The sequence below is a fragment of the Chiloscyllium plagiosum genome, chromosome 10 (genome assembly GCF_004010195.1).
Source record: "Chiloscyllium plagiosum isolate BGI_BamShark_2017 chromosome 10, ASM401019v2, whole genome shotgun sequence".
NCBI classification, from domain to species: Eukaryota; Metazoa; Chordata; class Chondrichthyes; order Orectolobiformes; family Hemiscylliidae; genus Chiloscyllium; species Chiloscyllium plagiosum.
In genome coordinates, this window is record NC_057719.1 from 19200478 (window position 1) to 19213464 (window position 12987).

The 12987-nt window shown below is 37.2% G+C and overlaps 1 protein-coding gene across 2 annotated transcripts in view; it reads right to left on the reverse strand.

Moving 5' to 3' along the window:
• Positions 1-259: 259 nt before the first annotated feature.
• Positions 260-12987, reverse strand: part of vrk1 (VRK serine/threonine kinase 1) — a 78329-nt gene continuing 65601 nt past the window's right edge. For both annotated transcript variants that reach the window (XM_043697153.1, XM_043697154.1), the window contains 2 exons: positions 3409-3499; positions 260-546 (listed from right to left, as the gene is read on the reverse strand). In XM_043697153.1, coding sequence (XP_043553088.1) covers positions 428-546; positions 3409-3499 — 210 coding nt within the window. In that variant the 3' untranslated portion in view covers positions 260-427. The remainder of the gene's footprint in view (positions 547-3408; positions 3500-12987) is intronic.

Consider the following 12987-nt stretch of genomic DNA (forward strand, 5'->3'; position numbering starts at 1 on the left):
CTAAATCATTGCCTGATATCCTGGGAAATCATGAGCATGAGTAGCTAATATTCTTTCGTGCAAAGCACAGGGGGACACCCCATTTGTCCATCTAGCAAAACTTGCTTCTTTCACTTCTAATATTTCTCAGGACTTGCAATTTTACATGTTGAAACTTCAAGATATTGTACATTAATGTGTTAATTTAGTTAACAGAAAAGCAGCAGAAAGGTATCAATAACTTACTCCTGGATTGTGTATAAAGAAAATCAAACTTTAAAAATGTTTCAATTTTTATTTCAGCAACGCAAAGCACAACACATAAAAGTCAACATAAAAATGAGATCTTTTTCTTAAAAAAAACTAATTTTCAGAACAACTTCATTGTAAAGAATCAGACTTTAATAAAAAGTAAAGCAGAGGACAATCATAATAAGATTGCTTTTTTTTAACATTTACTTAGGTGTTTTCTTTTCCCATGGCCTGTCAAAACTGAGGGAGAAGTTTGAGTGCCCATTTCAACCATCTCTACTTTCTTCAAATTCCTTCTTGCTTCCGACTTCTTGGCTTTAAATAGAAAGACATCACATCTTACTAAAGAGACAAATATTTCTGTAGATTTTTCAAAGACAGTTATTTTGTTGCTGCTCTCTCACTTTGCACAACAAAACAACCGAGGTAACAGGAACAGTTGAAAATTAAAGAGAAGCTACTAATTAAAGACAAAAAAAAGCAAACATCACCAACTAAAATCAACAAGATGAAAAGAAAAATAAATTGGCGACATAAACATTTACAGAATATATGAAGGTTGGTTTCTTCATTTGTCAAAACTTAAACCATCACTAAATATCAGCCCCGAACCTGAAACTTGCCAAGGACACTGGCCCTGATTTTGAAACAAAACTGCCAATGCTATTACCAATCCTCTAACTGGCAGCAATTTCTGAAGTACACCAGGGGGAGTTAAATTTGAAATCCTGAAATTGCTGTCAGTAATCCTGTGTTTCCCCAAAGAATGCACTATTCAGACCTCCTCCCGTTCCCTCCATTCAGCCCCTCATTTAGTAATGGCAAACTAAATACATAATTCTTTTAAAGTTCACATTTAAAGTTAGCTGCAAATCAATTCCATTTGAATGTTTAAAACATTTGTTAGCTAGCTATAATATTTAAAAATAAGTGGAAGATTTCAGTGTTTTTCACTTCCTGGTTTGCTCTGAGAACATTTCAATGTGACCGGTTGCTTAGTGTGCTTGATAGGATTACCTTTCTGAAAGTGTTGGGGTCTGTATGACTTGGGACCAGGTTAAAACTTAAGTTGGGGCATAAGGTAAGACAGATTTTTGTATGCAGCGTGTTTTGTGGTCAGCAGCAAGTGCTATTGATTCATGTCAACCTCAAAATCCAGCTCATTATTCTTCTTTCTTTCAATTACTAATGAATATTAGTGCAGCTCAAAGGCAAAAACAATAAAGAAATTCTCCTCTGAATGGAAATTCTAATTGAGAGAATGAAACTTGCACTTTTTAGAACCTTACCTAGCTCTTGATGACAGTTTGTCATTCTGCAGAATATAAAGAATACAATGCATGGTTTTCAGTTTGGTTTAAGTGTAATGTTTGGTTTTACAGTTCTGTAGATTAATTCACCAGCTATATACTTTAACTTTTTTAATATAGAAGAGTACATCCCCATTGTAAAAAGCCCTTCAATTGTCTATTGCTTCACATCTGCCATTAACAGACAACTCAGCAATATGTCTGCACGGTATTCTTAAATTTTGTGATGGCTTACTATAAGCTTTAAAAACCTTTCAAATCCTCAACTTCTAAGTACCACACATTAAATATGCAAACTTCAATGAACCACAAGGATTATTAAATTCAACATGAACCTGAGAAAATGCATAGATGGAATCTCCACATGTTTATTAAATTTTGTACAGTCTCCTTAAGTTTTGTTTACTGCAACAATGTCAGATTTTCCACAGGTGGTAACTGTAAAAACTTAGAAAAATCACTCTTAAAACAAAGAAAATAATAAGCATCAAAAACTTAAGATTTTAATTTGGACATGGAAGAATTTACTGAACAGCAAGAAATCAAATTACATATTTATGTACATTGCAAGTTACAGTCTATATAGTCAGCCAGTCTATGCTTATATATCTATGATGACACAGTAGGTGGTCACCTGGCCTGGAATCCATGCAAATTTCTATCCCAGCTCCCACACCTCAGATTCAAATCAGCTCCATTGTTCTACTCCAATTACATGGTACCTGTACCTGTTATTTCTCTCAATTACCATCAGATGCAGAGCAGAAGTAGCCATTCAACCTGAGTCCCCTCCACTTTCCTATCAACTCTCAATTCCATTATGAATTAGAAATCTGTCAATCTTAGCCTTGAATATACTTAATAGCCCAGCCTTGACAGACCTTTACGGTCAAGAATTCCATGTATTTATCAAGTAAAAATCTACTTCTTATCTGACTTAAATAGTAGACTCTTCACTTTGATACTCTGGTTCTAAATACACCTACAAGGAGAAACAACCCCTCCTGCATCTATCCTATTGATTCCCCCAAGAACCTCGTTTCAGTAAGGTCACCTCTCATTCTCCTGAAATCCAATGCATACAGGCTATTCAACTCATAAGTAAATCCCTCTGTAGCCAAACTCCATTCCATGTGAAAGTATTCATGGTTTCCAATTCCAACAGTTTCCTAGGTCGCAAGATCATTACCAATCCCTATGCAAATAAAGTTTTTTCCTATACACCCCTGTATCTCTTGCCAAAAATCTTTAATGTGTGTTCTTTAACGTTGACTCAGCTTTTTGTCTACTTCTTACCCATCTAAAGCCAACAATCTTGTACAGCTCTATCAGATCAGTCCGCAATGTGTTGGGCTCCAGGGACAACGATCACAGTTTCCCCAAACTAACCTTGCAGTTTAAACTGGGGACAAAAAGTTTCCTCTTCAACTGTGTTTTATTTTTTGTTGCATTAAAAGCATCGTTAACAAAAACTACGGGAAAAAGACAGAACATTATGCTGGATTTGTAGGGGCTATTTTTTACCAAATGTCATAAGGGACCAAGATTTAGACGTTTAGATCAGAGTGGTGCTGGAAAAGCACAGCAGGTCAGGCAGCATCTGAGGAGCAGGAAAATCGACTTTTCGGACAAAGGCCCTTCATCAGGAATGATGAAGGGCTTTTACCCGAAATGTCGATTTCCCTGCTCCTCGGATGCTGCATGACCTGCTGTGCTTTTCCAGCACCACTCTGATCTAAAAACTGTGGTTTCCAGCATCTGCAGTCCTAACTTTTGCTACCAAGATTTAGATGTTAACTGACATGTCCAGCTGACAATTCAAAAGGGTCTTGACTGCCTCAACACCCCAGTTTTATTGTGTTCTTACCTCTTGGAGATTTTCGCATTCTTTTTCCACCCTTTAACTCAGAATCAGAGGCATTGCCTTCATGATCAACAGTCTTTGAAGCACATCGTTTCTTTAAAAAAAAAGAAAGATATTGCTGGAGATCAATCATTGTCAGCAAAATTTTAGTCACTGTCTTTATGACATTAAATTAATTAGACAACGCTCAGACAAACCGAGTGATCTGTGGATGAGCTAGTTTCTAGAAAATTAGTACAGGGGCTCAAAAGTTTGAAAGCAGTAACACAAGATGGAATCTTGGGTAGTGTTGTGACATCAAAAGAGCTGGAGCTTACGCCAAACTGAAGTCTTAATAAGAAAGCTCTTACACTTACTCCTAACAAAAGCAGCTACAGTACTCAAAGTTTAATTCGAACATACATTAATAAAACTTCCAAAGCATATCACATTGATTTTCAAATTCAACTCAATAGATCAAAGCTCTCCTGCTATAGGAGGTTCATGATGATATACAAAGTGATAAGCACACTGATGGGTAGATTAAAAACAGCTTTACACACCAGGAGTAAAGCTACACTTGACTAAGATGTGATGGAGGCTAATGATATGCAACATTTTCTACTTAACCTGTTCAGAGATATTATTACACACCTCAAGTGCTGGTCAGACCTGAAGCTAGGACTCCTGATATCGAGAGATAGGGACACCACCACAGCACTAGAGCCTAGTAGTCCATTACGTTAAATAATTAGATTGTTAAGAAAACGAGTCACACAGTTTTGTAGCAGGATTTTAATTCCAAACAAAAGCTTTAAATGATCTGGTTAGATTGAGAAAGGTTACAGTAGATCGCTAAACCATGTTTTCATTCTCTCAAACCTATTGGCTTTGACATTAAGAGCTTGGTTTTAGTCCCAGAGTGGGAACACAATGAGAAAATCATGTATTTGAGTAGCACCAAGCAGACCTGACCAATTTTAATTGCTGGGCCACATTACCAGCTTCCTGAGCAAAATGGCTGGAAATCTGGCAAGAAGAGCAGCTGACCCACGTTCAGATGTGGGCAAACACAAACTTAACGAGACCGCAGCAGTATAGTTTGGCAAGACCATGGTGACTTTACCTTTTGAAAATAATTTTTTTTTTACTGAGCCACCAATGGAGATTTTAGTGCAGAAAACAAATGCTTGATCACAGAGGGAAGTTGAGGAGAGAACACAGCAGAATTGGAGATGTTTATGATTGGAATTCAAGAAGACAATTCACCAACTGTGGAGCAATTAAACTCAGGAATACACAGGCTAGAAATGTTGGAGGCAATGCTGAGGAACAAGATATACATTTATTTGGAAAGGCAAGGGATAGTCAACATGGCTTTGTGCATGGGAAATCATGTCTCACAAACTTGATTGAGTTTTTTGAAGAAGTAACAAAAAGGATTGAGGAGGGCAGAGATGTCATCTATATGGACTTCAATAAGGCGTTTGACAAGGTTCCCCATGGGAGACTGGTTAGCATGGTTAGATCTCATGGGATACAGGGAGAACTAGCCATTTGGATACAGAACTGGCTCAAAGGGAGAAGGAAAAGGGTTGTTTTTCAACTGGAGGCCTGTGACCAAAGGAGTGCCACTAGGATCAGTGCCAGGTCCAATTCTTTTCATCATTTATATAAATGATTTGGATGTGAGCATGAGGTATAGTTAGTAAGTTTGCAAATGACACAAAATTGGAGGTGTAATGGACAGCGAATGTTACCTCAGATTACAAAGGGATCTTGATCAGATGGGTCAATGGGCTGAGAAGTGGCAGATGGAGTTTAATTCAGATAAATGTGAGATGCTGCATTTTGAGAGAGCAAATCTTAGCAGGACTTATACACTTAACAGTAAGGTCCTAGGGAGTGTCGCTGAACAAAGAGACCTTGCAGTGCAGGTTCATCGCTCTTTGAAAGTGGAGTTGCAGGTAGATAGGATAGTGAAGGTGGCATTTGGTATGCCTTCCTTTATTGGTCAGCGTATTGAGTACAGGAGTTGGGAGGTCATGTTACAGCTGTACAGGGCATTAGTTAGGCAACTGTTGGAATATTGCATGCAATTCTGGTCTCCTTCCTATCGTAAAGATGTTGTGAAACTTGAAAGGGTTCAGGAAAGATTTACAAGGATGTTGCCAAGGTTGGATGATTTGAGCTATAGGGAGAGGTTGAATAGTCTTGGGCTGTTTTCCCTGGAGCGTCAGAAGCTGAGGGGTGACCTTATAGAGGTTTACAAAATTATGAGGGGAATGGATAGGATGAATAGACAAAGTATTTTCCCTGGGTGGGGGGAAACCTATGAACTGGAGGGCATAGGTTTAGGGTGAAAGAAAAAAGATATAAAAAGAGACCTAAGGGGCAACTTTTTCACGTAGAGGATGGTACCTGCATGAAATGAGTTGCCAGAGGAAATGGTGGAAGCTGGTACAATTGCAACATTTAAAAGGCATCTGGATGGGTATACGAATAGGGAGGGTTTGGAGGGATATGGGCCAGGTGCTGGCAGGTGGGACTGGATTGGGTTGGGATATCTGGTCGGCATGGACGGGTTGGATTGAAGGATCCGTTTCTGTGTTGGACATCTCTATGGTTCTATAAGAGGGACGTGCAGAAATCAGAGTAATAGGGTGAAAGATATGGAATTATGGAAGGGCAAAATCTTGGAAGGCTTTAAAACTAAGGATAAGAATGTTAAAATTAAAGTATTGCTTGGGAGGGAGCCAATGCAAATCAGCTAGAAATGGGTGATAGACGAATGGGTCTTGGAGCTTCTTAGGATACGGACAAAAGACTCTTAGACAAGGTCAAGTTTAGCTAGCGTGAAAAGGTCGAGAAGTAGCCGGGAGAATATTCAAGTAATGGGAACAAAGACATGGATTCAGCAGCTCATTAGACTCACTGCAACAGTACATATTTTGGTATCAAAATTTTGAATAAAGCAATGAGTCAGTAAGGTGGAAAACATCAAGTTCCAATTGATCTAGCAGGCTGCAAGAAGCAACTTGGTCGTGGAGAATAGTCTATGTTCAAAGAGTGAAGGCAACCATGCGTACGTTAGATTATCTAAAAATTCTTCTTCAAAACAATGATTTGTATCAAATTCAGGCATTTTCACCGACAAGCATTTAATACTGCTCAGACGTTCAGTTCATACAAGTAATATAAAATGCAACAAATCTGCTTCATTGCTATAGTTTGACATCTTTATAATCACTGTAAAGACCACATTTTTATTTTTCTTTATTTTGTATTGTAATCAGTGCATCAAGTGTCTTATGAATAACCTCACCTGATGTTTACCTACAGCAGCACTCTTACTGCACTGTTTCGGTATAAGCCCCAAAGGGTGCATTTTGGTTGGAACTAAAAACACACATGGCTATTTGTTTACAAAGTCCAAAGAAAACTGCAACATTATACCTAACATGAATAAACTGAACTTTTAATAGTGGCTCAAAATCACTGCTCATCATTTGCTGGAGGTTAGGATTGTTTTAAAATTAATAACTCGTAGAACACTGAACTGCACTGATTTATACAATTTTAACCAGAGGAGACAAATGCAAAAGAAAATTCAGCACAACAATATCTCAAATAAGCAGGTTCAGTGCAATTGCTGCAACAAACTTGGATGTGGTCTCAAGGCATCTCCTTCAACATTTTTAGATGAAACAGATGCAATCACTGCAACATGTTGTAAAAAAAAAGAAACAGCAATGTTCTCATGCACTCAAGAGCATAAATGTAACCACAGGCTAAAAGAGGCCATCATTTGGATCCATATTTGAAATGTGGCGCAGTCTGCCATCTCGCGTGGCTATAAACAATCTTGTGGCACAATTTTTAAGAGCAAGATGATTCTTCGCTCATGCCCTGGCTAATACTTCGACCCCAACTTACACTATTAACAGATTAAAAACCAAAAGAACTGCAGATACTGTCAATCTGAAACAAAAACATAAGTTGCTGGAAAAGCTCAGCAGGTCGGGCAGCAACTGTGAACAGAAATCAAGGTTAACATTTCAGGTCTGGTGACCAGTTCTGAGCAAGATTCACCAGACCAGAAACGTTAAACTTGATTTCTCTTCACAGATGCTGCTAGACCTGCTGAGCTTTTCCAGCAACTACTATTAACAGATTACTTGGTTATCTCAATTCTTTGTGGAGCATTGATGTGTGCAAACTGGCTGCAGCAATTCCAACTTCAGAATTTGGCTGCACTTCAATAATGTACTTCAGTGGTTGTAAAGCACTTTGGGATCTTAAAAGCCCTTTATAAATGCAAGTTTCTTTTCAGTGATTCAGGTTATTTGCAGGAGTAACTGGATGAACCTTTATGTTTCCAAGCGTACCACATAGGATGTTCAAATGAATTTGTTGCTGGACGCACACAAACACAAGATGGACAGAAATCAAAAACATTAATGACTTCAAATAGAAAACAACCAGGGTTTTCATATCTCGTGTCTAAAACATTGAACTCCTTATCATAATGAAATGAATCCTGTAGCAAAAACTCAACTCACAAAGTGTCATCTTAGATATCAATCTTTAATAAGGTTCTCCAAATTTGGTTGGTCATTGAACTTTATCTTTGTTCAAGCCACCTTTTTCAATATTCTTTATCTCAAGAATATTCTTTTCCTGCCAGAAGCAATATCCAATGTGTGCATGCCTCTGTACAAATTTTTATTCTGATACACCGTGGAAGTATTTTGACCAGACTTTCACTCCAGCTAACAAACAAATAAATATGCCCAAATATAAAGCTCAGAAATACAGTTAGGAAAAATTGTTTCCTTTTTTGAACAGGACCAGTTAATGTTACTTCAATTTTAAGACATTTTATATGAAAACTCTTGATACATCATAACTGACACATTCATGAATGAATGCCCAATTCAGTGAACAGAATGAACATCAGAAAGATAATGAACAATAAAGTTACTGCATATGGTGTCAGGACTAATTTATGGCAACAAGTGCTTTGTAGATGATATCAAAAGCTATTTCAAGCTAACTGAATAGAATACCGATATACAGAAAACTTGCAATGTAAAATATAAAAGTAAATCAACTTTCATTCCTGGTTCCCTACGCTAGCTTACATTCTAAGAGGTCCCTTTCCCTCAGTACTGGCCCTTGCAATTTCATCACATCTCTGTAAACTGCTGACCCACCTGTTTTTGTGCGATCTCTTTCTTTTAAAAAGAAATTGGATACATTGCTATTTCCTATTTACCTACCTGTTCAGCAACTCAACAGTCAAATTTCTTCGAAGAGCTTTCCGCCCATGCCACCTGCACTTAAATGAACCCAGTCACAGTTACAAGTATTTTTACTGGTGATCAAAACAAACCCTTCTCAACTTTGTATTCCATAATTGCAGAGTTGATTTCTGTTCAAATTTTGTTCTCTAATGTTCAATCCCTTTGTTCCTCTTACCTTGCCGATCATAACCAGCAATGGTTTTGTTTATTGCTTCACACACCAGGTCTGAAGTTGTTCAGGAATCTCACTTTGCCCTTTCTTCATCACCCTGCAAAACCTTCAGCAGCCAATTAGTCTCCATACAAGAGAATTCCCTCCCAAAATTACTCATCATCACACTTCCACTATGTTCCTTAAAACCTAGCAATGAACAAGCTATCAGTTTCCTCTTTCAATGCTCATTTCTGTATGGTTGCATTTTTATGAAGTAGCTTCAGTTTTTTTCAAAATGTGTTAAAGTCAGACGATTGATGCAAGGGTACATAAAATCTTCAAACCGGTTTAGAGATATTTAATACAGCTCATCTTTGTTACTCTAGGACAGATAATAGAATTTGCTACAAAAGGACATCAGATTGTGGAAGGACACTCCATGAATAAATCATACACTGACACCATGGATGGAGTAGGTTGGAGAGGTTGTATACTCTGGGTTTGCTAACTAATTGCAAAACAACCTAGCACTATAAGCATCTCTAAATTATTCAGTGTGATACACAACGGATTGTTTCACAATCTTATAAATACACATTCTGAAAAGGAAGCCATTTCCAGATTTCTGATGGATTACTCTATAATCAAACAACCCAACAGCCAAGAGTATTTTCTTTATACATCCAAATTTATTAATTCATCTAGTGGAGTGTGGAAAAGGGAGAGAGCAACACGCTGAAAATAAATGCTCAACTTTCTTTTAACTTAATTATTTAGAAAGTCAGTTGAAATTTCATTTAATTGAAATGCAGATAATTTTCAAAATACATATAGTTTAAAAAGATACTTAATTCAATGCCAAAGTGGCAACTGAAAAAGCACTTAGAGATTGGACATATTTGGTTACTTAAGTCATGTATTTTTTAAAAATTAAGTAGTACAGAGATCAGACTAAGTATTGAAAATTGCAACTGTTCAACCCAGACATAAAAGATTATGGAAACTTACATTGATGGAACTACTAGCTAGACTTCTTCAAAGGACTGCGCTCCATTCTGTAGTTGTATACAAGCATGCAGGTATAAAGTTGTTTAAAATTCTCCTCCTTACATTAAAATCACTTTATGGTGCTGCCCTTCCTACTTCAAAAACAATAACATAATTCAACTCAAAATGCTAGTCTTCAAACTCGTGGTACATCTGCAGGCACTCACTTTGTCCATCGCAAGCCTTCAGCTGGCAAGACTTACTACTTTAAAAATTCCATCAACCTCTCTCTCCTTACTTAGGACATTTAATTAGAGCCATCAATTCAGCTAAGTTTTTCGTTGCCACTCAATCTTTTCTTCATCTAACCCAGCATCCTTTTTCAGATTACAAACTGAAGTTCTTTATTGACTTTTTTTCTACACTGAAGGCACTACACAAATTTAAAACATTGCTTAAAACACATTGTCTTGGCATGAGATAACACCATGAGGCAAAAGAATAATTTTACCTCAAGTTCATTATAAAATTTTGATTTAATTATTACCATTGGAAAACTAATATAATTGATTATTCATGGATGTGTAGATAGCCAGTTTAAATAAAATGCAAATTGACACAACTTTCATTGCTTAATTAAAAGTCAAAATATTCAGTAATAAAGTTTACATAATCAATGTTTAACAACCATCTATAAGATAGCAAGCAGTTAGTTAAATGACAAATACCATAGGAATATTAGCACATTTCACAGTGCCTACTGCATAGTCTAATTTGTTGATTAAAGAAATATTTAGAACAAAATAAACATATACGCGAATGTGTACCCATTTGAAACTGCCCGAGGCAACAAAAGTCTTTGACATCCCAACAATTGTGCAGTAGTAACAGATACAAGTGATAATCCAAGTTACTTGTTTTTAAAAAAATCCTCATATTTGCTCTATAAGCTTTGGACAACAGCCTAGATAAGCAGACAATAAAAAGAATAAAGACAAGATTTAAGCTGCAATTAGTCAAATACTATGGCAGATCATTGTTTAGCTAATTGTTTTCCCATAGCCAAATGGCAAACTCAGCCAAAGAATCAGTACAAGGATCACTATTCATACAAGCTGGCCCAAGAAATCAAGAAACTGAATATAGCTAATTCTCTTCCATGTTTCAACAAATTGTTGAGATTCTTCAATTTCCATTTTAGATGTTGGATATTGTCCAGGAAATTCTACATTCTATTTCATCATTTCATCATAATTCTGAACAAATTTTAAAATGTTTAGCAACAACTAGCCTATACTCTAATCACAGTAATTATTTTAACATGCTGACTGCTACTTAATATTGCATTTTATTTATGAAGATGTTACAGCTTCCCAACTGCTTATGGAAAAAAGGATTTTGTGTAGCTGTTAATGAAATTTGGCTTTTTTTCTCTTGTTTTAAGGGCTTATGTCGTTGTTTTGTGCACTACCATCTTGGCCAATAGCTGCTAGATGTAATCAACAGGCCACAATGGCTCATATCTGCAATGGCTGATTTTACATTGAAAATGTAACAGCAGGTTGCTAAGAGTTTTCCTTTCGATGTGCAGTAATGAATCAACAGCTAGGATTCACAGCCACCAAAGAGTAGTGTGCATCTCTTCCCTTCATCTCTGCCTCATCATTACCATCTAAACCCTGCTGCGCTGAACAGATTGGTTTGATAATTACACACAATAACTGCAGTGGGCACATAACCCTCAGCTGGCACAGGGCAGATCCCGAGCGGCAAGTTCCATATGTAAACTACACTGATTAAGTGTACGAGGTACATCCTCCCCTGCCTGTCTGCAGCTCTGATTAGTAGCATTCAGACACTGATATTACCATATGTCATCAAAATCATGAGGTAGCAGGTCAACCAAGAGTTATAAAATTTTCAAAGTGCTATTTAATCCATCACTTTGTTCTACTGTAGAACAATTACAGACATATACAACCAGAGATTAAAAACTGTAATCTCAAAAGTAAACCTTTAATCAAGATTTCACACTACTTCAGAAATTCTCATTTTTCACTTAACAGTTACTATTCCCTTTTCGATTTCCCGGGAGGCTTTGTAAGCAAGCGTTAGCAAGACACTTGCATGTCACATTCAAATGGTCATCTGTATATGTGAGCCGAGACAGCATGTGCTGGCAGATTGGTGGTAAATCTTTCACAATCCAGTTTAGTAAATGCATAAACCTTCAGAAATGGGAAATTTGGATAATTGTCTTCCCCCTCATTACCACAGTGATACCAATAAAGGCAATTATATAGTCTATAAAAGCAATCTTCTATCTCAAACATCCTACAGAAGTTATGAGTTCCTTTAAAGGGAATTTTTGTTCATCAAAAAAAAAAGTTCAGATACTTCAACACATTAAGACCACAGTATCTAACGCTTACTTTTATAGGGTTGGAAGAAAGGTTTGATCAGTTATGCCCAGGTGGAAGATATTTTCAATACTACCACATTTACCTGGTTCATCAACAATACAAAGTTAGTGCTTCTGCCTTATTAGCACATTCCAATAAAATGAGTGTTTAGTTCAACTGGTATCATGCCTCCCCAAAAGGTAGAGAATTCAAGCCCCATCATAGATGTCCAGGCTAACCACTCAACATTGGGGCATTCTTGGCAATAGATTTTCTGCTCATTTCAGCACTATGGCTATGCTGTTTTTTAAACAAGTTATGTGCAGCAAGAAAATGAAATGGGTTAAAAGTACAATGAACATTTTGTTCTTGTAACTTTTGCATCACCTCATCAATTGATGAAATCCTCATCCACACATCTGTCAATCAATTATTCTAACGATTTCTGGTTGACCAACCACCATTTAATTTATCTATAACAGTGCTGGCCATCAAGATGTGCTCATGCATTAATCTAGGAGAAAGTGAGGACAGCAGATGCTGGAGATAAGAGCTGAAAAATGTGTTGCTGGAAAAGCACAGTAGGTCAGGCAGCATCCAAGGAGCAGGAGAATCGACGTTTCGGGCATAAGCCCTTCTTCAGGAATGAGGAAGGTGTGCCAAGCAGGCTAAGATAAAAGGTAGGGAGGAGGGACATGGGGGAGGGGTGTTGGCAATGCGATAGGTGGAAGGAGGTTAAGGTGAGGGTGATAGG